The sequence below is a fragment of the Vespula vulgaris genome, chromosome 13, assembly GCF_905475345.1.
Source record: "Vespula vulgaris chromosome 13, iyVesVulg1.1, whole genome shotgun sequence".
NCBI lineage: Eukaryota > Metazoa > Arthropoda > Insecta > Hymenoptera > Vespidae > Vespula > Vespula vulgaris.
In genome coordinates, this window is record NC_066598.1 from 1,075,001 (window position 1) to 1,102,848 (window position 27,848).

The 27,848-nt window shown below is 34.1% G+C and overlaps 1 protein-coding gene across 37 annotated transcripts in view; it reads left to right on the forward strand.

Moving 5' to 3' along the window:
* Positions 1–479: 479 nt before the first annotated feature.
* LOC127068415 (longitudinals lacking protein, isoforms A/B/D/L) overlaps positions 480–27,848 on the forward strand; it is a 132,812-nt gene continuing 105,443 nt past the window's right edge. For 34 of the 37 annotated variants that reach the window (XR_007782912.1, XR_007782917.1, XR_007782914.1 and 31 more), the window contains exons 1-6: positions 480–647; positions 5,103–5,301; positions 6,839–7,221; positions 7,409–7,652; positions 8,173–8,350; positions 14,634–14,774. Coding sequence is in view for 30 of the 37 variants with exons in the window: in XM_051004578.1 (XP_050860535.1) it covers positions 5,128–5,301; positions 6,839–7,221; positions 7,409–7,652; positions 8,173–8,350; positions 14,634–14,774 (1,120 nt within the window). In the remaining 7 variants the exon portion in view is untranslated. Of the gene's footprint in view, positions 663–2,183; positions 2,377–3,509; positions 4,003–5,102; positions 5,302–6,838; positions 7,222–7,408; positions 7,653–8,172; positions 8,351–14,633; positions 14,775–27,848 lie in introns of those variants that run through there. The other 3 variants (XM_051004566.1, XM_051004564.1, XM_051004565.1) reach the window with 3 other exon arrangements.

Sequence of the window (27,848 nt, forward strand, 5' to 3'; positions counted from 1 at the left end):
GCGAGAATTGTTCCTTTTCCTCCTTTTCTCCATTTTTACAGAGATTCTCTTTTATTAGAAGAAATTGAAAATCTCTTATTCCACTTAACAACATCCCCTAACACCAAAAACATTTTCAAGTTTAAACGACTCTGATAATAATTCGTCGATCGTGTTTCCTTATCTCGTACCTAAAATTTTGGTCATAGGAAAAAGAAGAAAGAAGAAAACAAAAAAAAAACAAAACAAAAAAAAAGAACAAGAAAGAAGAATATTGCGATACCTTAAATTTGTTCCTGCAAATGTAAAAGAGTATCAAAGGACATCGTTTTTTTTTTCGGTTAACATCGATCAAGCGTCAAAGAACGGGTAAGAAAATTTGTAGGTACGGCCCTGAAGTAGTTGGCCGTTCTCTTTGCCCTACTATTCGCGTTTTGGTTGCGCAGAAGACTAATTTCAATTCTCTGCGCCGCGTCTCCCCGTAAGGGACAGACCGTTTCCGTGCGTCCCGGCCGCCCGCGCGCAGAGACTCGTCGATCGTTAACGCGTAGTACCACGGCCATTGTGCTAAAAGAACCCACGACGCTCGGATAGTGAACGCTGAGGACCGGGGACGTGTAGTTTTTCCAAGTTTTTCCTCCTGTGATATTTAGATTGTGCCAATATAGGTGAGTAATCTTTCAGTACGTATCTTCTCTTTCGCATATCAGATTTCTTAGTTTCAGTCGTTGAAACGTAGTCGGAATGAAGGATATTGAAAGAAAGAGAGCGAGAGAGAGAGAGAGAGAGAGAGGAGAGTATGTGTGTATGCGTGTGTGAGAGAGAGAGAGGGAGATTTTTTAAGGTTATTTCGTAGAGATTCGTGAAAAGCTTATGGGGAGAAAATCGAGTCTTTGTTCCGCCATGGCGATTTCGATCGTTTCAAATTGGACGTTTTCAAATCCAATAAAAGTGTCGTTAATTTAGATTCCTCCGTCCTCTTCTCGACTTTCTTAAGAGAAAGAACGAAAAAAGTGACTCGTAGGACGATTAAAATCGATGACTTCGCGTATCGATCAAGGACTAGAATAGGTTCGGATTTTCCGGCACGTTTTACAGAGTTTTCGCCATTTTGTCACGAACGAGTCCGCATTGTCGGCCATTACGTACGTGTGTCCCAGGTCCCGATCCAGGGACGGATACACGATTCGTCTTCGAATACATATACGTTCTCACTTTTTTATTGCCTATTATTTTACCGGTATCTGCTCTCGTGATTCTCGGCTTAACGTTTGCATGCTTCCTTCGTTCTTATCTTCGTAACATTCGTTTCCTACTCGACTCGATAAGTTTAACGTACAAGCGAGCATAAAAAAAGAAAAAAGGAATATTTTAACATGAATGAATGTAGATGGATTACGATCTAATGACGAGAAATAGGTTAGCGTCCATTTTTTACACGTATATATGTACGTATATATGTACACACACATACGACGCGTACTCCCATTGTAATTTGAAAATAACGAGTTTTCCGTTGCACGATCGATAAGTTTTACGAAAATATCGCGAAAGAACAAAAAACTATTCTAAAAAAAAGAAATGATACGAAAGACAAAAAGGACGTTGACATAAACACATGCCGGTTTTTTTACACAAGGCAAATATTCTCATTATTCGTTAATATGTTTCTCATAAGCCTATTCGAATAGATCGAAGAGGAAAGGTCGAGATATACATATGTACATATATATATATATACATATATATATATACACATATATCATGATATATTATTTCTATGTAATAAAATATTTATATACGCGTGCGGATGAATGTGTATGTGTACATATACACATATATATACACACGTATATGTATTCTAGATTTTTTGCGACTATATCGAAGAAGAAGAAGAACGCGTTCTTCGTAGAGCAAGAAGAAGGAACGATTTCGTCTATTCTATAGCTACATTTTTCTTTTATTTTCCTTTCTTCTTTTCTTTTCTCTTTCTTCTTTTCTTTTTTCTTTCTTCTTTCTTCGTTTTTCTTTTTTTTTTCTCGCGAGGTAAAGCGCGCATGCTCTAGAAGGTTTCCTTCTTTCCTCGTCTTTCATCCCCTCGTACCATCGGTTCTCGGGTCTCCCACCATTGAAAATCCTAGTCGGAGTGAGAGAGAGAGAATATATAGATAGATAGAGATAGAGCGAGAGAGACGGAGACGAAGAACGAGACTTGCGCTCTCTCTGACGGGCGTCGCGAGAGTGACCGAGCAACCGTGTGCCGCGCCATTGTTGAAAAGGGCAGCGCTGGAGACGCACGCCGAGGCTCGGACGTCCGCTCACGGAGTTTTTTCCCCACTTTTCACCGATCCCCCGATTGCTGTGATATTAGATTCTTTTTTATACACCCTATATTAGGTGAGTGCCAATATAAAAGAAACAAGTTCAATCTAATAACAACGGATCAGTGATAATCTAATCGAGTATGTATGTATGTACATATATATATATATGTATATATATATATAATGTACACGTACATACGTGTATATATCTTTATATATATATAATATGTATGTAGGTATATATATATCAAGTGCATACACGTCTCTACGCGTTAAGAATATCGCGTTTGGAGAAGAAAATTCCGGAAAATCTTTCTCGAGACCGGCTGACATGGCGCGGGCGTTTCCCCTCCGCGTTCGGTTCGTTTACTGTCGCACGTAACGATTGTAAGGTTAACTCGGTGATAAATCGTGTTAATTTTTTATTCATTTTTATATATGTACGTATAACGTAATACTTCGAGGACGGGATCGTTCGATGGGACGTAAACGTTTGCGCTTTTCCTTTACGAGCTTTTTACCCATCGCCATTTTGTCCGGGTGCTAGTTCGCCGTCGGCCATATTGCCATCCACGTCTCGTCACGTCTCCTCTCTCTCTCTCTCTCTCTCTCTCTCTCTCTCTCTCTCTCTCTCTCTCTCTCTCTCTCTCATTCTTTCGATCTCTTACTCTACCGTATATTCTCGCGCATGTACGTACGCATACGTATTTCTCTCTCTCTCTCTCTCTCTCTCTCTATCTATCTATCTACCCATCTATCTATCTGTCTGTCTCTCTCGCTCTCGCGTCTTTTTATTCTTTCTCTTCCTTTTCCCGTCTTGCTTCTCTTTTCCTTCCACCGAGAAGACCCGACTAAAAAATCGAACCGTAGAGAGGCGTGTCATGTTTTTCTCTCGCGTCTGGGCGAACGACGAGCAAGAACGATACAAAATCGAACGAAATTATTTGTCAACAATTTGTTTTCCTTTCACGCACGTTGCACCGGGGCGCCGTCCTGACGTAACAACGCGACTCCGGCAGCAGATAACAATATAAATAGATTACGCAATCGGACAGTCGCTCTAACTCTTTCTTTTTCTCCTCGTCGTCGCATCTTTCTCTTTATTCGTTCGTATCGTTCCTTCGTTCGTGTGTGATTTCAACAACGTATCGTTCGTCTCTCTCTCTCTCTCTCCCCCCCTCCACCTCCTTTACCTCCACACCTCCACACCTCCTCACCGTTCCACTTCCACCCCTCTCATCTCGTGCGGATTACCCGCGTTTCTAGACTCTCTGCGCATGTGAGAAGAGAGGGCAGGATCGATTTGCCGCTTTATTGCGCGTCTCTCTGATGTAAATCCCGGTGACGTAAATCAGCTTGTTCTCTCGTCTCGTCTCGTCTCGTCTCGTCTCGTTTCGTTTCGTTGCGCCACGATTCAACACGCTCGCTCTTTCTCTCTGTCTCTCTCTCTCTTTCTCTCTTTCTCTTCTCTCTTTACATCTATCTTTTTCTTCTTCCACCGTGTTTTTTATTCTCTTCTTCAAATCGTCGTCCCTCTACTATATACGGATTTCATTAACTCGAGCCCCAGGCGCCATGGCAACTTCTCGTCGTCTATTATCAATCCGCGTTTGGATCGTCGTTCGCAATTCTGCTGATTATTTGGAAAGATTTTACGGATAATCTATAGAGAGAAATAAAGAATAAAACAAAAATTGAGGTTAGACTGTCACATTTATTCGTTCATTTCTTTCGTACTATTCTTCATTAGACTCACGTTTGTCAGTTTTTTTTTTATAGATGTGTACGTACGTATGCGTATGTAATGATTCTCTCTCTCTCTCTCTCTCTTTCTCGAGCGATCGATCCTTCGTACAATTTCATTACGACATAAGTCAAAAATAACAAGAGAGAGGAAAAAGCGACAAAATTAAGAGAAAAAAATAAAAATTGGGGATAGAAAATTTTTTTTCCGGGGCCTAGAGAATCGAGCAAACGCCCCTGAGTCCCAGGGGGCCTCGAGTCGGCGCGCAAGTCGTGCGCAGAAGTCGACTTTCCGTGGTGCGCGTGCGCGGTGCTTGCGCGTCCTCCTGCATCATCCCCACTACCAAGTTGCACGGTTATACCGTTACGAGAGGGACACGCACAAAGGAAAAGGCCCAGGAGAGAGAGACCGTTCTTCTAAGCGACGCGCTTGCATCACACGGCCATTTTGGAAGCTTCGGTGCTTCGTTCCGGAGCTTTCGAGACCGCGCGGCCGTGCGTGCTTGGTGTTCCATCGAAAGAGGAAGAGGCGGTACACGGAAAGGAAGGAACACGCAAGAAAGAGACGGAAAGGAAGATAGACAGATAGACGGACAGACAGATAGATAGATAGATAGATAGATAGATAGATAGATATATAGATTGATGGAGAAAGAAATATAGAGGTCGATATAGTTAGAATATAGACGAATAGAGACGCATAGATGGATAGATATAGACGGATAGACGGACGGAAAAATAGAAACGTGTGGTGCCGTAAGTGCGCTGTGTTCTGTTCGGTTCGATGTACGATTTAATTGTTAAACGTGGAAAGTATAGATAGCATCGGGCGGATCGTGAATATCGTATTTCGTCTTCCGTCGTTTCGATTACGGGCTTCTCGTACACGCATCCAAAGAGAAAAGAGAGCGAGAGAGAGAGAGAGACGCGCACGCGCGCGTACGCACACACTCACACACATGCGACTCCATCGTCGGCATCAATATTCAACACGACAAACTTCTCCTGATCGATCAACCAACAATAGCCGTGTGTGCTTCTCTTTTGATTTCGCAGAAACGAGGAAACGATACCAGAGAACATGGAGGATGACCAGCAGTTCTGCCTTAAATGGAACAATCATCAGAGCACACTGATACAAAATTTCGACACGCTTTATGAAAGCGGTACGCTGGTCGACTGCACGTTGGCAGCGGAGGGGAAATACCTAAAGGCCCACAGGGTAGTCCTCTCCGCGTGCAGTCCATATTTTGAGGTGAGTTTTTTCTTATCGCTTTTACGTAATACCATGTTTTCCTTTATTTTTTCCTTATTTATTATCTTATATATATATATATATAAAATCTATAGCGAACATAATAAGTACGTACATACGTACGTATGAGATTTTTATCTCATATATATGTAAATTTATACGTGCGTATATTTTTGGTTTGTTTTGGTTTATTTCATGAGATAACCTTTTTCACGTTAATTACCGGATTAACTCATGAAAAAAGTAACTCTATGGTATAAAGCAACTTTTTTTTCTGTTCTTATCTTCTCTTTTCAATGGATTAGAAATGTATTATTCGGTATTGCAGGATGGAGATCATCGGTGTCGTTTATACGTCCCTCTCGCTCTTCTTTCTTTGTTTTCCTTTCTTTTTCGATGCCTCTCTTTTTTCTCTCTGTCAGAGTCAAATCAATACCAAATACATGGGTGAAAGAGAATGACAGAGAGAGAGAAAGAGAGAGAGAGAGATAGATAAACAGTGAGAGATGAAAGAGAGAAGAGAAAGAGAAAGAGAGAAAGAGAAAGAGAGAGAGAGAGCGAATAATAGATAGAGAGAGAATGAGGAGAGAGAGAGAGAGAGAGAGAGAGTAAAAGAGGGAGAAGGGACGGAAGGGGTTTGTCTGCCATCGCGCGTTTGTAGGGGAAAGGGGGCTTGTGTTGAAACAAGATGGCCGCTCTGCTGTACTTGCTGCTGCTTCTCTCTCTCTCTCTCTCTCTCTCTCTCTCTCTCTCTCTCCTGGTGGGAGAGAGCGAGAAGCAAGAACCAGACATATACCCCCTCTCCCCTCCTTACTCTTGATCAATACAGAGAAAGCAAGATGGCTGCTTTCCAGGGCACTTCCCTGGGATTTTACCCTGAACTCCATTGGTGGTAGGGGCAGGGGAGAGGAGGGGAGGGTTTAGGGAGCGGGATCTGTTTCGTATATCGATTGAATTTCAAACTATAGTTACATTAACACTGTAGCATTATTTAAAGCATCAGTGTGATATATAAATTGGTTTAATATATATTAATATTTTCGTTGTTAATATATGCGCGTCTGACTCCTATTTTTTATTTATTTATTTATTTATTTGTTTTTTTATTTTCTTATTTTGTTTTTCCATCGTAAGATGCAATTGTTGATCTTCGGAAGATAATTTTTGTTTTGTTTGAATCGTTCAAGCAGGCAGGAAGGAACTGAGAAAATTCCTAGATGATTTTTCAAATCGATCCCTTTTGAAAGTTTCTTAGGCTTAGGCTTTCTTGCAAGCCCGGCTTGAATACGAACAACGACGAAAATTGGCGCAGAATTGTCTCGATGTAGAGTAAATTGCATTTTTAATATCATCCAGGAACTTTTGGTCCAGCCTGTATGAGTTACGAGTTTAATGTAGTTCCTTCATATACATATGTATTATGTAATGTTTGGGTTACAGAGTTTTAACGCATACGTATAATACGCATGTTTATCTTGGATCAACTTGGATGGTATGTTACGATATGATTATAACGAATGTTTTGATTTGATTTCAGGGCCTCCTCAGCGAGCACTATGATAAGCACCCTGTATTCATACTCAAAGATGTAAAATTTAAAGAATTGAAGGCGATGATGGATTATATGTACAGGGGAGAAGTGAATATCTCCCAAGACCAACTAACGGCACTCCTTAAGGCTGCCGAGTCATTACAAATTAAGGGCCTTTCGGAAAGTAAAACGGGCGGTGGTAACAATAAAACAGTTTCGAGGGTATCTAAAGTCGCGCCACAGCCGAGGTCATCGCCGTTAAACATTTCCTACGCGTCTTCCGGTCTCACCATTGAAAGGAACAGAGTTCCTAGACAGGCACAAAGTTCTATAGGGGATTTGCCCGAAGACTCGCACAGTCCCCAAATACCTAAGGAGCTTTCCTCGAGGTGAGAGAGATACGTCGATATATTTTCTTCTTCTACATTTTTTATTTATTTTTTTTTATATATATATTTTTTTTAAGATATCTGTCATAAAAATAAAATGTAGTTGGACAAGAAAAAAATAGAGAAACGGTGTTTGCGAAATTCTGCGACTATTGTTTTTTAAAACGAGTATTGCATTAATCAACAGGGAGGGCTCGCAAAGTCCAACATCAAAGAAAAGAAGAAGACTTAGAAGAAGAAGCGTCGGTGAAGATAATTCCGTAGAAAATCACGAAGCATCGAATTCAAGCGATATACCTCAACAAATGGGCGTGCCGGCACTTGCGATAGCACCTGTCGCGGACGAAAAAACGAACGCTGATCCCACGGACTCCCTCGGCAGGTCAGCTTTAATGACGCAGCTGACGAAACCTGCCGATGAGATGCTTCAGGTTAGAGAGATCAATTCTCCCACCTGTCTTTATTATTTTTTTTTCAATCTTTTCTTTTTTTTTGTACAAGATGGTCACCAAAAATCCTTCTAGGTGGTCCAAAAGTGTGTTAGTTATCAGATGATTCGGTAGGTTTGGAAAAAATGATTTTTATGATCACTCGGGAACTTTTGGCTCACTTAGAAAATTTTGGTCTTCATCCTATGATATCGATTGATCATTGAAAAAAAAAAAAATGAGAAGAGCAGATATCATGTAATAAAGGCATTGATTCTTGCCAACGTATAATGGAACTTGGATTACATTTATATTCAATTTCTTTCGCGCGTTGGCATATTAAACTTCGTACTTTATCCTGCTGCTTGTTAGCCTCATTGCATGCTCTCGCAGAGGGGAAACGGTGCGAGACAATTTCACTATACTTTGTACAAATTTTTTTCTCGTTGTCGTTGTTGTTTTATTCGTTCGGTTTTTTTTTTAATACGAGGTTTATTAACGTCGAGTCGTAATTTATCCTTAGATACCACTCGACAATCCCGAGCCAAATGATAATCTCATCGAGCCAAAGTCCGAGTATTTGGAGGACCAAGAAGAAAGCGTTGAGGATCTGACCCTAGATGATGATATGAATGATTTGAATGAAATTGAGCAGGATACGAATAGGGCCGGGCCGTCCCATGATAACTCTCAACATCCTGGTAAGCCATCAGAATTATATCAATTAATTTATTTTGTATTTATTTATTTATTTATTTACTTATCTATTTATTTTATTTATTTATTCAATTTATTTTTATTGTTCTTGCCCCACCCTTTTCCTCGTCATTCTTGATTCTAATCTTGGATTTTGATGACCGTAGCCAAATGCATGTGGTTTAACGAACGTCGAGTCGTCTATATTTATTTCTGCAAGAAAAAAAAAGGAGAAAAAAAAAAAGAAAAGCAAAAAAGAACAAGAAGTAGCAGTAATAATTTAGCTCTTAGCTTTTACGTAGACGAGCATATATTATTCGGTGGACGGTTGAAATATTCAAAGACTTTAAAACACGAGGGTCTCGCACAGAGCAGGTCATTTGCCTATATATGTATATACGCATTATATATATATATTTATATATATAATATATAGAGATGTATACGAAAATCAGCGAATCTTCTATCCAAAAAGAGTCCTTGGATAGAAGCAGAGCTTCCATACGAATTAGAATTCTAAGTTCCCAGTTAGAATTCTTTATCAGGTGTTGCGTCAGACAATCTTCATGATTTTAGGATTTGGGACTCATTCTCTATCTTTCTCTTTCTCTCTTTTTATCCATCTGTCTGTCTGTCTCTCTCTCTCTCTCTCTTTTTCTCACATTCTCTCTCTGTCTATTTATTCTCTAAGATGATGATGATGATGATAATAATAATAATAATAAAAAAAAAGAATAGCAACAACAATAATCATCATTATTAATCATCATCGTCACTGTCATCATGAAATAGGGCCGATAAGAAAAAGCAAATCTGATTGATTGATTGATTGATTGATTGACGATTGATTGATTGATTGATTTGGTGTCGCGGTTCCTTTCGTTGTTATGTTTTCTTGGTATATCATTTAAAAAAATAAAAATACAAAAGAGCGGGATAAATTAGCCGACACACTAGCTTGGGTTTCCTCGTTGCAGGTGGGGGGGCGGGAGCGCGGTCTCGAGGGTCGAGAGGGAATGTAGGTGGTGTTGGTGTGGTCGTTGGTGTCGATGGTGGTGACGTTGGTGACGTCGTTGTTGGTGAGGACGTTGGTGGTGGTGGTGCCGCCCTTTGGGCGTCCCATTTCCTCGATTGTAAAAAAGTGCCGAACACGAGACGTCCTAGGCCAGAGGTTGACGTAGGCGCGTTGCTTAAGTCACTGGCTAACAAACAGGGGAGAAAGTATAGTTTAGATTCGGTTAAAATGTCATTGGAAGCTATATTGCAACAGGGCGTTAGCACCACTCAGGCATCCGAGATGTACGGGATCAATCGGTCGACCCTCCAATTCTATTTGAAAAAGTTGAACGTCGTCAGGAGGAGATGGAGACAACAGCCTAACACCTTGGTCCAGCCTAGACAATCTTAGTGTGTGTGTATGTGTATGTGTGTGTGCGTCCGTCGCGTCATCCGCGCGCCTGTGTATGTGTGTCTCTCTTCCGATATATTACGTTACATCATATATTATTACGTGTCGTCAAACCGAATTCAATAAGAAAATATGAAACTTAATGAAATATAAATAGGAAACAGAAAGAGAACGTTTAACATCTTTTTCGTCCTTCGACGCGAGAGACGATCGTGTTTTATGTTTATATAGGATTATGAATTGTAACGAAAAAAAAGAGAACAAAAAAAGAAGAAGAAGAAGAAGAAGCAAGTGACTGTTCGATGTGTTGTAACTAAGTTTTTCTTCTGATTAATATTTTTGGGCTCTCGAATTCACAAATCTTTATTCCATTTTTCTTTCTTTCTTTCTTTTTTCCTTCCTTCCTATCTTTCTTTCTTTTTCTTTCTTTCTTATTCTTCATTTTTGAGAACCCAAGCTTTCTTCAATGTGTGTGCATTTGCATTATAGTACCACGAGTATGTATATATGTATGTATGTAATATATACATACATATGTACATATATATATATATATATAACATTTCTCTTTAAGCTCGGCCTTTGCGTGTTTATTATCCCCCTCTCTCTTTCTATTAAGACACACACACATATATAAATGCACACATGGACACACACGATCAAACGAAACTCAAAGAGAAAAGAATATTTTCTAATCTCCACGCTATATAGCCAGAGCTTTGAAATTTCTTCTTCAAGAGATACATAGATCGCAGGACATACAAACAAATAAGAAATAACTCTGTATATTAACACATCTTTGAATCTTTTGGGCTTCTTTATTTTTTAAGTCTCCCATTAGGTGGGTCAAAAGTTCCTTTAATTCACGTGATATTAGAAATCGATGGATCTTAGACGACTTTGTTCAAATTGATGTGAATCGTTTTGTTTTGCGTTTAACGCACAAGAACGCGAGACGCTTTATAGATCCTCGTTTGAAACTTTTGAATGAAGCTATTTGATAAATGCAGCATCGCGTCGATCAGTAGAATAATGTATAGTCAAGAAATTTTTTATAGATTTGTTTCAGACGACGTACGATGAAACGTGTTAGAGTAAAATGTCACTTGTTTGGTGTGTGTGTGTGTGTTTGTTTGTATATATTGGGAACAAGAAAAGGGACATTTGTAAATTTTGTCTTAGTACATCTAAAGTATAAAAATATTTTCGTGACTATCGCATTAAAAAATATTTATCATCTTTATCATCATCGTCATCATCATCATCATCATCATTATTATTATTATTATTAATCGAAGAGTACTTGCATAAAATACTATAAATATTACTAAAAAAATCAATAATGTTTTAGTAGAAAGTAGAATAGAAGAGACAGACTTAAATTATTTAACAAATTTGATTGATTTTTTTTTTCCTTTCGAAGTTTGACTGAAGATTATATATATATATTTTTTTTGCATCAGAATGTAGTTCAAATTCGTAAAATAAAAAAAAAAAGCCGAAAGGAAAAGTATAACATTATATTCGTTGAAAATGTGTTATCGGTATATGTGTCATCACTTATGTTGTATAGAAAGATAACTCAAATGTGAGAGCCCATTAATTTTAATTTACAGATACTGCAAGTGCTAATTTTGTTTCTTCCTAGAATACTTTTCTAGATGAATGGATATATAATCTTTTAGCATTCTGTTGCAAACTATTTACATAAAGAGATTACACTTGTATCGTCTACCACGTTATTATTAATGTTTTCACGTAGAATATTTTTCAATGCATATATATATATAGATAGATATAAAGAAAAAGAAAATTCAATTTCGCTACATAGTGTTTTTTCTAACTATAACTCTTCGATTGTTCACTCTAAACAATTTTTAATAATAATAATAAATTTCGTTTAACACTGCATTGTTTTGAAATAATTGCATATGCATATGTGACATATTTTTCAAAAAAAAAAAAAAAAAAAAAAAAAAAAAAAAAAAAAAAAATGTGTGTGAGACATGCACATACACACACTGAGAACAAGCGATCCATTTCACGGTATATATATATATATATCTCAACGATGTGTTAATTACATTCATTATTTCTCTCTCTCTCTCTCTCTCTCCTTTCTCTCTTTCTCTCTCTCTCTCTTTCTGTAAGTGTCGATATAGTTCACTTAACAGCTAGGCTGTGTATAAATGCATTTGGCATTGTAATTAAAAGCGTCCGTGAGAAAAGTATGTATGCTGTCGCCTGTATATAATATGTATGAAAGTGCGTGTATGTATGTATGTGTATATGTATATATATATATATATATATATACATGTTGAGCATTAATTGCTCTCATGAACGATTGTGTAAGATATTCGCGTTTTATCTGTCGTCGTCATCGTCCTCGTCGTCATTGTCGTCGTTGTTTGTTGTCAGTGAGCGAAGATGATGAAAGAAAATAATAAGAAGAAAAAATTGGTCTAGTCGGGAGTTTTACACCCCTGCGATTTATAAATGTTCGTTCGTTAAATTATTCCCGTTGTATAAGAGACAGACTGACCGATCGATAATCGATCACACCCTCTCTTTCTCTCTCTCTCTCTCTCTCACTTTCTCTTTCTCTTTCACTCTCTTTCTCTCTTAGGTGTGATTTATAAACTTCTATCTAATTCTCTGCTGCAAAGAACCCTTACGTTTTAGTCTTATCACGTAAATGACGTATTTTGACCGTCTCGCCGGATAAATCGTGCCAATATTTTTCTTTTTCCGTCCTCGTTTTGAAAGGAAACGAAACAATAAGGAATAAAAAAAAAGACAAAAAAAGAATTAAAATAGTAATAATAATAATAATAAAATAATAATATTAATAATAATAATAATAATAATAGTAATGATAATAGACCTTCTAATGATGGATAATGAATGAAAATAAAGTATATCACCCCTTTTGTTCCTATATTTCTCGTTATTATTATCATTATTGTTATATCTTTTATCTTTCTTGTTATATATACTGAGAATAATTTAAAAGCCAGTGATTACGAAGAAATTTATTCGTTCTTCCTTTCTTTTTTTTCTCTCTCTCTTTTTTGCATTTTTTCTTTTCTCTTTTTGTTTCTTTTCTTGTTTAATGTCTCGTTTAGATAGAAGAGGTAGGCTTTTTATTACAACCCTCTATAATTCATTATAGTTGTAATTTTTTTTGTTTTTTTTTCTTCTTTTTTTTTTCTATAGAAAAAGAATTATTCGATGTGAAGATCGTGATTATTTCTTATATTAGTATGTTTAACTTCTGTTGTAGTACTTTCAATATATACTACTTATATTAGTATATATAAGTAATACTTAATATATAGAATATATATAATGGTATAATCATATTATTATATAATGAAGTTTACTAAATGCAGAAAATGGGTTAAAAGCTTCAAAATTATTGAAAAAATCAATTAGTCCTTTTCAAGACTTTTTAAGTAGTAGTAATTAAAGCTTACAGTTTTATAATTTGATTAATTCCAAATCGATTAGAAATTAATTTTTTTTTTTTTAACAAACGAGTTTGTTAAAAGTTACATGACATTATAGAGGGTTATACATGGTTTTCTTTTTTATATCAATTATTATATTATTTTAGAATATGTAGTTGGATATTTAATTAGTTGCTTTCTCTATTCTTGGAACGTTCGAAAGAAACGTAATAATTAATTAATTAGATCTAATTGGGAAAATTGATACAATTTGATCGAAATTAATGTTTTTAATCGTACGCACACTCACACATGTTATTAAATATAAATTTATATATGGACACATTGTTCACCGGCCGACGTAATAAATATTAGTATTTGCACGTGCATGCAACTTATGCAATCTTTCAAGTTACAAGATCGATCAAAAGTTCCAGAGCTTTTAATTTTCCTATTGAAAATCTGAAGAACAAAATTAAAAAAAAATTGATTTATATTTAGAAAGTTTTCGCTATTCCTGTGTATTATTTCAAAACGATTATGATTAATAAAATAATGAATATTAAGCCGGTCTTAACAATGTGTTAACACTTAGCCAATCGAATGAGGAAGAATCTCCTTACTTTAAAATAGATCGATGTGCGTGACACGAAATTCAATATTTCAAATTAGACACCGATAATTTGAACGCGATAGAAAAAAATAAGAACAGCACCGAGATGTGATTCACCAGAAAAGCTATCTCAAGATTAAAAAAAAAAAACGCAGATTAGTACAAACTGTAACGGATGGAAAAAAATATCTTCACCGCAAATCTGGAGTATGCTCAGCTAACAAAAAAAAGTGGTTATACGCGATATACTTGCGAATATCGTAATGAATGAAAACCAGCATTGCATAAACCGACCTGCTTCGAACGATAGCACACTGTTTAAAAAAATATTAAAATGAATCGTCAATCGTTAATCTCGCGCTTGAGTCGTGCTATTTATCATCAGTAATCTTTAATATTTTTAATTGTCAAAATCTGACTTTTGCATAAATTACGAAAGAAGAAAAAACGATTGTTATATACTTCTAATCTCATGTTTTATACGAACAATATATGAAATCATTAAGCAAAATCGTGTTACCGAAAAATATAATTGAGCGCTTAAATAATTTTTAGATTCGTTTGTTTTTTTTTAAGTAATCGCGAAAAACTCGAGGTTGGCTAAGAGTTAAGATATACATATATATGTGTGTGCGTTTGTCGTTACATACACACAATCCCCCACACACACACACACACATTGTGCGCGCGCGTGTGTATGTTAAGAGAAAAGTTAATGATAGAGAATTAATATTAATTTGTTTCTTTGTCGTTATTTTTTTTTTCTATTTTTTTTTACCCATTTTTTTATTTTTTTTTTATTTTTAATTTATTAGCTGGCCTTGCAACATGGCACGTTACCGGTGATCGAAGTAACGCGGGTGGTGTCGTGGGTTCGGTGGCAGGTGCACCAGGAACGACGGACGAAGTCTTTCTTGCAGCCCAGGAGGCCGCCCAGGCCCACCGCGACTCACAAGGTAGGCTCATCTACGGCATTTTTCATCTCTATCTGGCCACCGTAACAATGGGCACTGTGATAATTGGCCATAACGGAGAAAAAGGAAAGGTTTTTTCTTTTTTTCTTTCTTTTCTATTCTTTTTTTTTATCTTTTTTTTTTTTTAACGATCAGACTACGAAACGGACCGTTCTGGATAGGAAGATATATATATATATATGAAAGATATTAATATCAGATAAAAACGAATGCAAATCTTGCTGATTGTTGCAAGAAGAAATTACGGTTCCAAATGTAAAAAGAAAAAAGAATAAATAAATGAAACGAACAAAACGATAACACGATGATGACTGCTTTTCACCGAATGAACTACGAATAAATTTTCTCTGATTTTTTTCGAGATATAATTTTTTGTGATAAAAAAGAAAAAAAATATCTTCTATGCGGAGATATTATCATACGTGTGTTCGTTCGAGAGAGTTCATTCGGGTTTGAGAAGAGTTGACAAAGTCAGATTAGGTAAAATCAATATTTAAAGAAAATAAATAAATAAAAATGAGAGTGCCAATTGCGCAGGTGGGTCAGGATTTTTTTTGTTTTGGAGGGAAGAACATCATCATTTTTCCCTCCGCTGTCGGATAACGTGGTACAAACTTAGATTCCGGTACGTTCAAGTGTAGCACGGTCTCTGAAAAAAAAAAAAAAACCAATAAAAACGACTTACATACGTATATATATATATTATATATATATATTACATATATATATATGTATGTATTATGAGATATATGACGAATATATACACACACACACAATATATATATATATTTCATTCAGGGCATGTAGCTTCCTTGTTTCTTCAATATATATATATATATATATACACAGTTATATGAATACATATATATTTATGTTCCTCTGTGACATATATACTACACTCCCTCGTATATATATTACTCTCTTTACGTATATATAATCTCTTGTCTAATTTTCTTTTTTGTTTTTTTAAATATCCGAACGAGCGATGCCACGATGCAATCAATGAAAATGTCCCACGAAAGATAATTTGAACTTTTCACCGATTTCTTAATTTAAAGAATGAAAAGAATTTGTTTTCCTGTTTCTTTGATTATTTTTGTTTTTATAGTCACTTGTTCTACTTCGTGGACATATTTGTTAGAGTGTGACGCGACGTCGCTGGTTAAAAACACCTCTCTCTCCTTCGAAAAGGAAAAATGAAAGAAGAGAGAACGACTCGAGCTCTTTCAAAAAGCACACACAGATTGGACGGAGACGCTTGATACACGGTTGAAAGAATAAGAGTTAGAGTAAATTCAATTAGAATCTTCATATTTCAATGATTTTCTTTTCTTATTATCAACTAATATTATTAAAAGTTATATTCTAAATTAGCAGCTAAATAGGAACAGAGATAATCACTTCATGATAAAAGAAGCGAGTAAATGCAGTGAGATAGCGGAAGAAACACCCCCTCCTAAGTGCAGTAGTATCGAACGAGAAATAGAATCACCGGTATTTGGAGATCGTTTAGAGCGAAACGAGATGAAGGTGATCGAGGAAAGAGAAAGAGAGAAAGAGATATAATCTCTGGAAAATTAGAGTCGCACGAGATAACACGACATTTAATTCGTCGCTTTTATCTAGAGATATATATATACATTTATCTAGAAAAATAATTTTTTTCTCTTTTTTTTTTTTTATTATTTTAATATGTATATAAATAAGATAGGTAATGGTGCGAAACTCTCGTTGGTGTCCTTTCCTATTGAAATGAAATGTTTAAAATTCGTTTTAAAATTGGTTACCTATTTCGTGATAATTAATATTATCTAATTATAATGCAGGTATGCAATTCTGCAATGCAGATTGAAAAAGTTGGTCCAGTCGTCGTCTCATCGTCGTCATCATCTTCATCGTCATCGTCATCGTCATCTGTGAGGTGTGCTCGACAACTCAAGATATTTTCTTCCATGAGAAAAGAGATATATAATATCGGAAGATAAGATCTTCTCCTTCTTCATTGCTGTTCCTGTATGCGATTGCCTTGAAGTTAACAAAAAAAAAAACAAGGGCGCGGCTTTCTCTCCCCCTCCTCCCCTGTATCAACACCTAGTAGTTGACCTTGGACTCGATAAACTTGTCGTTTTACTGCAATCGTCATTGACTTCTAACTTTTAGAAGCGACGTTGTAAACTTTTCTAATAGCCACTGATTTATCTCTTCCATGGAAGTATTTTCAATAACGACTAACTCGAATCTGTACCAGTCAATTTTTATATCGAAATAGACCAATCAAGTGGTCTCCGATCGAATTCCAAGAAATATATTCTCTCTGACCACGAAATTTCTTTTCTTGATCAGCGTTTGCTGATCCCAAATACTCCACAACAACAGCAACAACAACAACTTTATAATAAATAACTTATATCGTTGGACTTCATTTCAAGTTCCACCACAATGTAATGTGTCCAAATCGTGTAATATCTATTTTTAGATAATGTGTGTGTTCGAAAAGAAATACAGGTGTGGTACATCTATAACAATGGGGCCTAATTTTCTTCTTCATGACGATGACACTCCTCTGGATGGTCATCAAACCGCATCGAAGATTGTATCTATATTATTATTGTCGATTAGGTAACTGTGATCTTCAGCCATTTGGCAACAAAGAAACTGATTCCACATAGAAGAATACATAGTTGTTATTCAGCTGTCAGCTAATATTACTCTTCTTCTTTTTTTTTTCTTGTACGTTGCATCTGCCAGTAACAGCTGCATCCTTTAACGAGCAGATGTTAACATAGTTTTTTTTTTTTGCTAAACACACAATTTTCTTCTAGAGTATATAAGACCACTCTGTTATCCTCTGATATTTATTGATTCTAAAATACTGTGTTTAATAGGACACCATCTTGAGAGTTGACCATCAGCAATTTTTATTTCTTTTTTCGTAGAACATGGAGGGGGCAGCAGGGACATTTTCTATTATCGGACACGCGATTTCTAAGAATTTTTCTTACGTTTTAAATGAATACTATTTTTTCTCTTAGTATATTTGTTTCTGTGTGTATATATCTATACCACATATATGTGTATATATACATATATACACACATACATAGAGAAAGAAGTAGAGTAGGTGATCGCCCAATTACACAGAGGTGATCCAACGTGGGAAGCAAGGTAATTCAGGAGAGAGAGGAGCGATTTTCTCTGTCAATGCTAGCAACTATGATGCCCGTTAAATAATATCGCGTGTCGCACTCATCCAATATATATATATAATAATAATAATAAATGAATAAAATATGGAGGCTATCTTTGAAAAAAAAAAAGAAAAGAATAATTACATAGGATAGAAATTTGTATTGTGGAAGATCGATCGACGGGCCGACTTAGTGACAAGTAATCATACACTTGGATAGATTAATTCGTTAAATTAATTGTTGTTTTTTTTTTATTTATATTGAAAATGAGAGAAGGACACGCGTATAAAACGGACGCATGCTCGCATTGACGGCGGAGGTCGTTTTTTTCACCGTCAGAGACTTTGTTACCTTGAATAGTTTTATTCTAACACGCGCTCATGCGCGCGCTCTTGATGATGATGATGATGATGATGATGATGATGATGATATGGCGATGATGACGACGAAGATGACGACTACACCCGACTACGTGAATGACAGTATTAAAGAGAGATATGAACGAATAGAGAGTTTAGAAACCTTTGCTATTTTTTCTCTTATAATTTTAATCGTCGGCATGTTGATGTATCGATCATTTCAGGCCCGTCTCTATGAATGAATTATATTCTATTCGACGATACAGGTTTACGGTTCAATGTCGATGCAAATTCGATTTCTTTTACTTTTCTTTTTCTACTTTTTTATTTACGATACTTGAACAATTTTGATTTCCATTTTCTCCCGTTTGATATATCGAATTTATTCCATCTTTTTTTTTGCTTTTAGGCAGCTCGATCTTTTCGTTGTCAATTATTTCAATTAAATAGTTCACTACTTTTTGCATTTTTTCCCCCCCACCTTTTTTTTTTCTTTGTGAAAGGCGGATTTGCGAGAGATCACGAATAATCAGGGAAGAAAAAATTAAGAGAGAAATAGAGATAGAGAGAAATTGAACAAATAGAATACATGATACACGTGCTCAAGTATACTATTACTATTACTATTATTATTATAATAGTTCGTGCCGTAATATTAGAACCGGATTTTGTGCCACGTTGTTCGCAGCTTGTAGAAAAAAAGAGAGATAGACGATTCTCTTTTTTAAATGTCCGTTGTGAGAAAAGAGACACGCCCAGGGCAATGGCAAAAAGGTTTTCGAAAGTGTACATCGCGCGCATCCTGTCTAAAGAAAAAAGAGAGAGAGATCGACAAAACAGAACACACGTATGAGAGTACAAATGAAATGAGAAAGTAAATATAGGGCGTGCGTGCGTGTTTGTACGCCTTCGATCGTTACTTGCTATTGGGCCTGGACGAGATAAACGAAAACCCTTTCGGATCCCAGAGAAAATAGAAAGAAAAAAAACAACAAGAAAAAGATTACCAAAAAAAGGATGAGATATACACACACTGTCCCCCCACCCCCACCCCATTTTGATGTCGTGGGCGTGATTTTTTTTTGTTCGCCAGATTCTTTCCTTTCTTCCCCCCCCTTTTTTTTAATTTAGTTTTTAATTACTGTGTTCACCCATACGTGAACGAAATATACGTGGAAATCTTTTTCCACGTTATCTTTTTTTCTTGACAATATAAGCTTGTCGAGAGAAAAAAATGTTAAAGTCGATAACGTACGGCCAGTCAGTTCCACATACGCCTCATGTTTTTATCACTTGCGTTATTATCATGCTCCATCGTAGAAATCTCATTTCCTCTTCCATTTTTCATCGATTTGCACGAGAAAGATTAAAAAGAAACAAAATTACAGATACGGAGAACAAATTTCACATCTGTCCTTTTGATTTTTCGCTGACGTTTGTTTGTTTGTTTGTTCTTTGTTTTTTCTTTCTTTCTTTCTTTCTTTCTTTCTTTTCTTTTCTTTTTTTTTTCTTTTTTTTTAATGTACATGTATTACTTTTTCATTGTCGAACTCGCTTCTCGATCATGTGCTTCTCTTGCGGCCATTGGTCTTGCGATCTTATTGATTAGAAAAATAAAATGATGAATAAATAAAAAAAATCCTTCTTTTTTCTCATTTTTTCGTTTCTCTATATAAAAATATATAAGAAGAAAAAGTTCACGATGGGTAATCTAAACAGTAAAACGGTCAAACTCGTAATGATGGAGATGAATTTTATAAATGAATTGTAAAAGTTTTTTCTTTTGATTGAAACAAAATGGCGAACGAAAAATAGTCACGTGTCTTTCTAGTCCACGTGCGCGCACGATAAAAGCGCACGTGGGCAGCCTATTTTCTTCCACGCGCACCAAAACAATCGTAATAATACCATCCCATCTATATATCTCTCTCTATATATATATATGTATATATATATATAAATATATACTTATATATGTGTGTATATATATATGTATCTATATATCTCTAAAATATATACATACATGTATATATATATTTATATTTATATATATGTATCTATATATTTATATATACATATATATATGTGTGTGTGTGTGTATGTGCACACGTGCGCATAAATCACGATGTGCCCCAAGAAAACGACATATATATATATAAAGAAACAAATAATTTTTTTTCTCCCTTGTCCATATCCGTGTATGCGTACACTCGATAGTTTTTAATTCCATTGCGTTGTGCCATTTTTTGCGTAATTCGTCTTGCATGCCACGCTTTCCTTCGGTAGTGTAATTTACACCTTTTTAACTCTTACGGAAATGCGCGAGGGCTGCGCGTTTTTATTATTATTCTTGTTATTAATATTAGTTATTTTGTCAAACTTTATTTTCATTTTATACGTGCGCGTTCTTTATACATATACATATATCTACCTATATACAAATGTATATGTATATTTGTACTCGTCCGTATACGTATATTTAGCGAGAATAATTGACAAATTATTAACGCACCCCCTCGCGCAGCTCCGGCCATTTTTTTTTACTAACCCACGTGTACATAACTCGCTTCTTTGTTCGTAACGCATAAAACATCAGATATTTGATTATTAACCCGATTACATACCTATATAGTTCTCTTTTATATATATACTTATTCGCATATATATATATATATGTATACGTATATATGTATATATATGTGTTATTCTATCTCTATATATATGTATATATATATGAAGAGGAAGATCATATATATATATACACATACTTCGTATATATAAATATGTTTGTACACATATATTTATAATACTGTTTCTCCTCTACTTCTCAATATATATATATATATATGTATGACTTACATATATTATATATATATTTATATATATATATTTTTTTTACATATATTTATATATATATATAAATTACATTATATAAACGTATATATTTATTATTATTACTATTACTATATTATTATTATTATTATTATTATTATTATTATTATTAATATCATTATTATTATTATTATATTTATTATTATTATTATTATTATATTTATTATGATTATTATATTTATTATTATTATTATGCTTACTTTTATTATTCTTATTATTATTATGCTTATTTTTATTATTATTATTCTTATTATTATTATTATTCTTATTCTTATTAATATTATTCTTATTCTTATTCTTATTCTTATTCTTATTCTTATTCTTATTCTTATTATTCTTATTCTTATTATTAATTACTATTATTATTATTATTATTATTATTATTATTATTATTATTATTATTATTATTATTATTATTATTATTATTATTATCATTGTCAGTATATTATTCTTCTCATGGTATTGTACTTTCTCGTTATTAGACTTTCGTTGTTGTTGTTGTTGTACCATGCCATGTCACGAATTTTTGCTCTTGTAATTATCTTGCTCCCTCTTGTGTCTTTTCACCCTCCGAGTGTTTAGGAGAGAGAGACGATCGAAAAAGAAGAGAGTTGTTGTTAACGGATAAACGTGGCAAAAGCAAAACAAAAGTAAAAAAAAAAGTCCAAACAAAAGTCAATACGAACGAAACAAAAACAAATATATGAATGTAACAATAATATCGGGGTGTGTTCGCTGATAAGTAAAAGAAAAAAATATATATTTTTAAACGAAAAACGTAATCATACAAAGATAATCGTAACTCGAGAGGGGGAAAGAAACGCGAAACTTTTTGAGAAATTAGAGCGCGCCACGGTCGGACGATTTTTCGATCGGGGCTGCAGCCATATTTCTCTGCACTTTTCCTTTCTTTTTTTTTCTTCTTTTTGCTTCCTCTTTAAATCCTCCCTCTCGAGAGGTTGTTTTTTTTTGTATTAAAACGAAGAAAGAAGATTATAAAATTTATAAGAAGAACATGAAGAAGTAGAAGAAGAAGGAAAAGAAGATAATGATGATGATGATGATGATGATGATGACGACGACAATGATGATGATGATGATGATGATGATGATGATGATGATTACAATGATGATGATGATGATGATGACAATGATGATGACGACGACGACGACGACGATGATGATGATGATGATGAGATGATGAAGATGAGATGATGAAGATGATGATGATGATGATGATGACAATGATGACGACGATGATGATCTAATCAAGAAGGAAGACTTATAACTCGAACATCACGCCTTTTGCGTTGGTGATCGAAACACTCGCGCATCGATTTGTTTTTATTGTTTTTTTCCTCTTTCACTCTCATTCTCTCTCTCTCTCTCACACTCTTTCACTCTCTCTCTCTTTCTCACTCTCACTCTCTCTCATTCTCACTCTCTCTGTCTGTCTCTTTCTCTTTCTCTCTCTCTTTCTCTCTTTTTCTCTGTCTCTCTCTCTCTCTCTTTGTTTTTTTTTTGATGATATTGTTGTTGTCGTTCTCGTTGGCCATTTTGTCTCGAGAGCGCGACATTACTTTCGCGATTTAAAAACGCGTACGCGGTTTTTAAAAAATTATTTCGAACGCGCGAATCCGCGCGGTCGTGCACTCTCTCTTTCTCTTTTTTCTTCTTTTTGGTTGAGTGAGATGGAGTATGGACGAGAGATAGATAGAGAAAGAGAGAGAGAGAGAGAGAGCTCCTATATTTTCGTTTTATATTTCGTTTCGATTAATTTCGAACTTTTATCGCGCGCACATTTTATTGCGCGAATCGCGACGTCTTTCGTCTCTCTTAATTTTTTTCTCTCTCTCTTCTTTCGTGTTTTTTTTTCTTCTTTTATTTTTTTTTTGGTTTTCGAGGGGGTGGAAGATCGAAGAAGAGCCAACTCGAAGAGTATGATGTATCTTTTGGTAAGCTCTCTGGATTTGAGTATATTTTTATGGTGAATTTTGGTAAGATTATGGTAATTTGAAAAGACGAAAGGTAATTAGAGATAATTGGGTTAAAAGACAGAAACAATTAGGTTTAAATGCATTGTGAATATTTCTATCACGACTTTTGTATGTTCTTTTTTTATTTATTTTTTTTTTTATTTTTTTCTCTCTTCTGTTTAGTTGAGTACAATCGTTTTATACATTTTACATCTGTAACATAACTTCGAGACTTTCTGTTTTGTTGTTATTGTTATTGTTATTGTTCTTGTTGATTCTTTTTTTCTTTTTCAATTGACTCGGGATAGCTCGTGAAAATGCGATTTTAAAGTCGAGCCTCGATAAATATCGTTTTTGGTTTGGTAAGACGAACGATTTTATCGGCTCGTTTTTAAATTTTATTTCATTTTCATTAGCCATCTTGAGTACACTCGTACGAATGTGTGCGTGTTTGGTGGGCGGATGTGTGTAAGAGCGAGAGAGGAAAAGAAAGGATGGAGGAAGATTTTTGAGAATGAGAATATTTTTGAACGTTTGTGCGTGTGCGTGTGCGCGTGAGTGGGTGGTCAATCATTTGTATATATATATACACACACACGCGTATATATATATATATATATATTTTAATTTCTGACGTTGAACTATATACAATCTTTTTTCATCTAGCTCGCACAATAATTTATTGGGCAATTTTCGTAATCAGTTTTGTCTGTATTTTTTGACAAAACTGTTTCCGGCCTAAAAAAAATATTTTACGATATTTTCTTTCGTCACTCTTATGAAACGTGATTTCACGTACGTCATATATATGGAGATTGCAAAATGTAACAAGTTTTTGCTGGGCCGACTCAAAAGTAATTTTGAAATTTTTGAGCGGATCTCTCACTGTTTTGTTACATTTTTTTAAAACAATCTCTTACACGCGAACGGAGTAGTGATCTGGTGAGATATAAAGGATTAGAGAAAAGAAAATTCCGAAATTATTCGAAGCGTGAACTCCTCCAAGAGAAATCATCGGGATTGCTTTGAAAATTTTCCTTTTGAAGTTTTCATTGTCAAACAAATTCCGAGACGAATAATTCAATAAATTTTTTTGAGTTATTCGATCAGTGTTTTCTCTTATCACGCGCGCGTGTGATATATGGCAAGTGATATCTATGAAGAAGATGTCGGAACTCTTATCCAATAGAAGAGGGAACAAGAAAAAATTCGATATTCGAACGATCTACATTTTTGATCGATCGATCATGAATTTTTTCAATTCAATTTAAAATCTGGGTCTTTTGGATCGTCGACGTTGGAGGACCATTGGATGTATCATTGTTCGGTACAGTATTGGTAATCTTTTTTAAAACTATTTGTTTCTTTTTTCACACATTCTAATTCATAATTTATAAGATTATACACTTTCCGCGACGTTTCAACATTCGTCGATTTGGTTATTGTTTTTAAATAACTTCTTTTTTTTTATTAACAAAAAAGACACGATGTGTGTCAATGTGTTAATTTGTTCGAGATATTCTTATAATATTTTGACATATATATGTGTATTATTAAATATATATATTATATATATTATTTATATAATATAAATATATATAATACACCTATACATCTGATTCGTAATACTTTCATTTATTTTTACGTAGGTATCTTTCGTTTGTGTCTTCTGTGTGTTTCAGGTATCAAGATTTTTATCTTATAACAATTATTCTTTCAGTTTTTTTTTTTTTTTTACTAATATTTTATGATTAGAGAAAAATAATATATATATATACACATATAGTCGCCGGTTTCGTTTTTTTTTCATACTCTAACAGGTTTCTAAAATTTGTTCAGAGTATGCAAATCTTGAAATCGATGTTCTATGTGTATATTATTATTATTATCATTATTATTATTATTATTTTCTTCGTTTCTTTTTTTTTCAATTACAAATCGTTTTATTTATTTATGCACGAAGTAATTTTTTTTCTGTTAATCATTCGTATTTTATCATTTAACAATTACTTTTTAGCTTACAGGCACTTCTTTTTTTATTAATGAATTAATTAATTTATTTATATTTATTTTTATTTTTTTATTTTATAGAAGCCTCCAAATGGAGCGCTCAATTTATTTTCACGTTTTTCCGTGAGACATATATCAATGATAATGTCCACGTAATTTCGTTTATTCGAAATTTTCGTGATTCCAAGATGGCCGGATCCAATAATTCCTATTTGAATTTTTGGATTCACTCGCGATTACGAGAAGATATCCGTGTGGGTGTGTATGTGCGTATGTGTGCGAATGTGTGTGTGCGTGTTGTGTGTGCGTGCGTGCGCGTGCATGTATGTGGGTGTGTTTTTTTTTAAAGTTCTTGAAAGAAAGAGAGATAGATCGATAGGAAGATCTATTTTGGTGAAGGTAAAAAAAATAATAATAAAAAGAATAAAAACGTAAGTATTTCATCTTGCGTGTTGTATCGGCACGTAAGATACCCTTTTCTTTTTATAATATTACAATTATTTAAATTACTAGTATATATCTATATATATATATATATACACACACACACACACACTGTGTGTATGCATATTTATATATATATATATGTATATATTCTTGTGACGATAAAAATAATTAATTTTTTATTTCGAATTTGTAATGGCAAAAAAGAAATTCGACAAATTTTCTATCGATAAAATGACCAATAAATAAAATCGACTGAGAGATTGGGAAAACAATTTCTTTTTCTTTTTATTTTTCTTTTCTAAATTTGTATTTTTCCAAAGTACGTCGATCGTTTTTATTGCCACAAGTTCTATATAATTATAAACATTTGTGTGTATAAATTAACTTCAAACGATTCTATTCCCTAGCAAAAAAAAAAAAAAGAAAAAAAATATTCTCTCGATTATATATATATATATACGATCGTCGATGATTTTCTATGAGGTTCACTCTATCAAATTTTCGTAAGAGTAGAAAAAAGAAAACAAAACAAAAAAGAACCAGAAACCAAAACAAAAACAAACAAGAACAAAAGGAAGCAAACTTTAAAAAGAAATCTTTTTTTTTATCGTTTGTTATCGACAAGTACTCGTCCGTCGTTAATTTTTTTTTTCAATTTTAATTTCCTTAGATCTTGGAGATTTTTTTATTCTTTATTCATAGACACTAACAAACGTTCAGATGCATTCGCTAAGAATGCCATAATAATAATACGCTTCCATGAATTTATTTAATAATTTGAAAAGAAAAAAGAACACTTCTTTCTTTTTTGTAATTTTTATTTTCAATCGTGAAAGCAACGAAAGGCCTCCTCATTTAGTTAATTATTCTATTTGAATCAATTATTTGAATTAGATATCTCTTAAAAAGGATGATTCTGTCGTTGGAAACAATGTTGTGTCGTACATTCTCAGCAACAAGTTTATCCTAGTCTCTTTATATTTTCCTCAAGTTTTCTTTCTCCTTTGACTTCTTGTTTTTTTTTTAAATTCCTCTCTCTCTCTCTCTCTCTCTTTCTCTTTCTCTCCCTCTCATTCTCTTTTTCTCTCTTTATCTCTCTTTGTTTCCCCTCTTTTTCTCTCTCTCTTTCTCTTTCTCTTTCTCTCTTTTTGTTTAGAACTTTTCAGCTCAACGAAATCTAACAGCGGGTGTCCCCTAAAATAATCTCGATGACAATGATGATGATGATGATCATGATGATGATGATGATGATAATGATGATGATGATGAGTCTCTTCGCTCCAGATTTGTCTTGTGGTTGAGATATTCGTTTCTCTTTCTTGAGTGGGTGAGTGAGAACGTATTTCTCTGTCTGTCTGTCTGTCTGTCTGTTTGTGTGCGCGCATCTGCGTATATTATTTATAAATATTTATTTACTCGTTTTTATATATATATATAAATATAAATAATTCGCGTAGTTAAATTAGAGTAACAAGTAAAGAAAAAAGAAATTGGAGATTTTTTTGATCGATAATTCGACCATTGATTTGATTATTTTATTTAAAAGAATTTTTTTTCTTATGTGTATGTATATATGTACATATGTAATCGTTGCGATTTAATTAGATTGGAAAAAAGGAAAAAAGAATATTTATAAAAAGTATATGTATATATATATATACACACACATACACAGAGATCCATGAAAAAAGATAAAATAAAATCGAATTGTACTCTCAAAGGCGCCAAAGAGTTACTGATCGGTTTTATTTTATTTTATTTCTTTTTATTTACTTAGTTTTTTTTTTATGGCAAAACATTAATATTTTAGATAGGAAATAAGAGATTAAAGAAGTCGCTCAGTTTTGAATATTCGAGAAAATAAATCACTTTTGTGAAGTTCATTTGCAAGATAATCTCGATGGTCGAACGATTAAGAGAAGAAATATAAAAATTAATTATCTCAATTAAATTATTATACCATAAATATTTATCTCGTTTCGTATCTCGTAAACGAGACTGTTTAGTTATTCGCGTAGTATAAAATTATTATAGACACACGTTTGACTTTTTACACTTTAAAAGAATAATTAATTCAACGAAATTATTGCAAAAAATATATTTATATATATATATTTCTTTTTTTTTCCCTTAATTATACAAAATTTCCGTGAAGATTGACAAAAGAAGAAGTCGTCGTAGTAT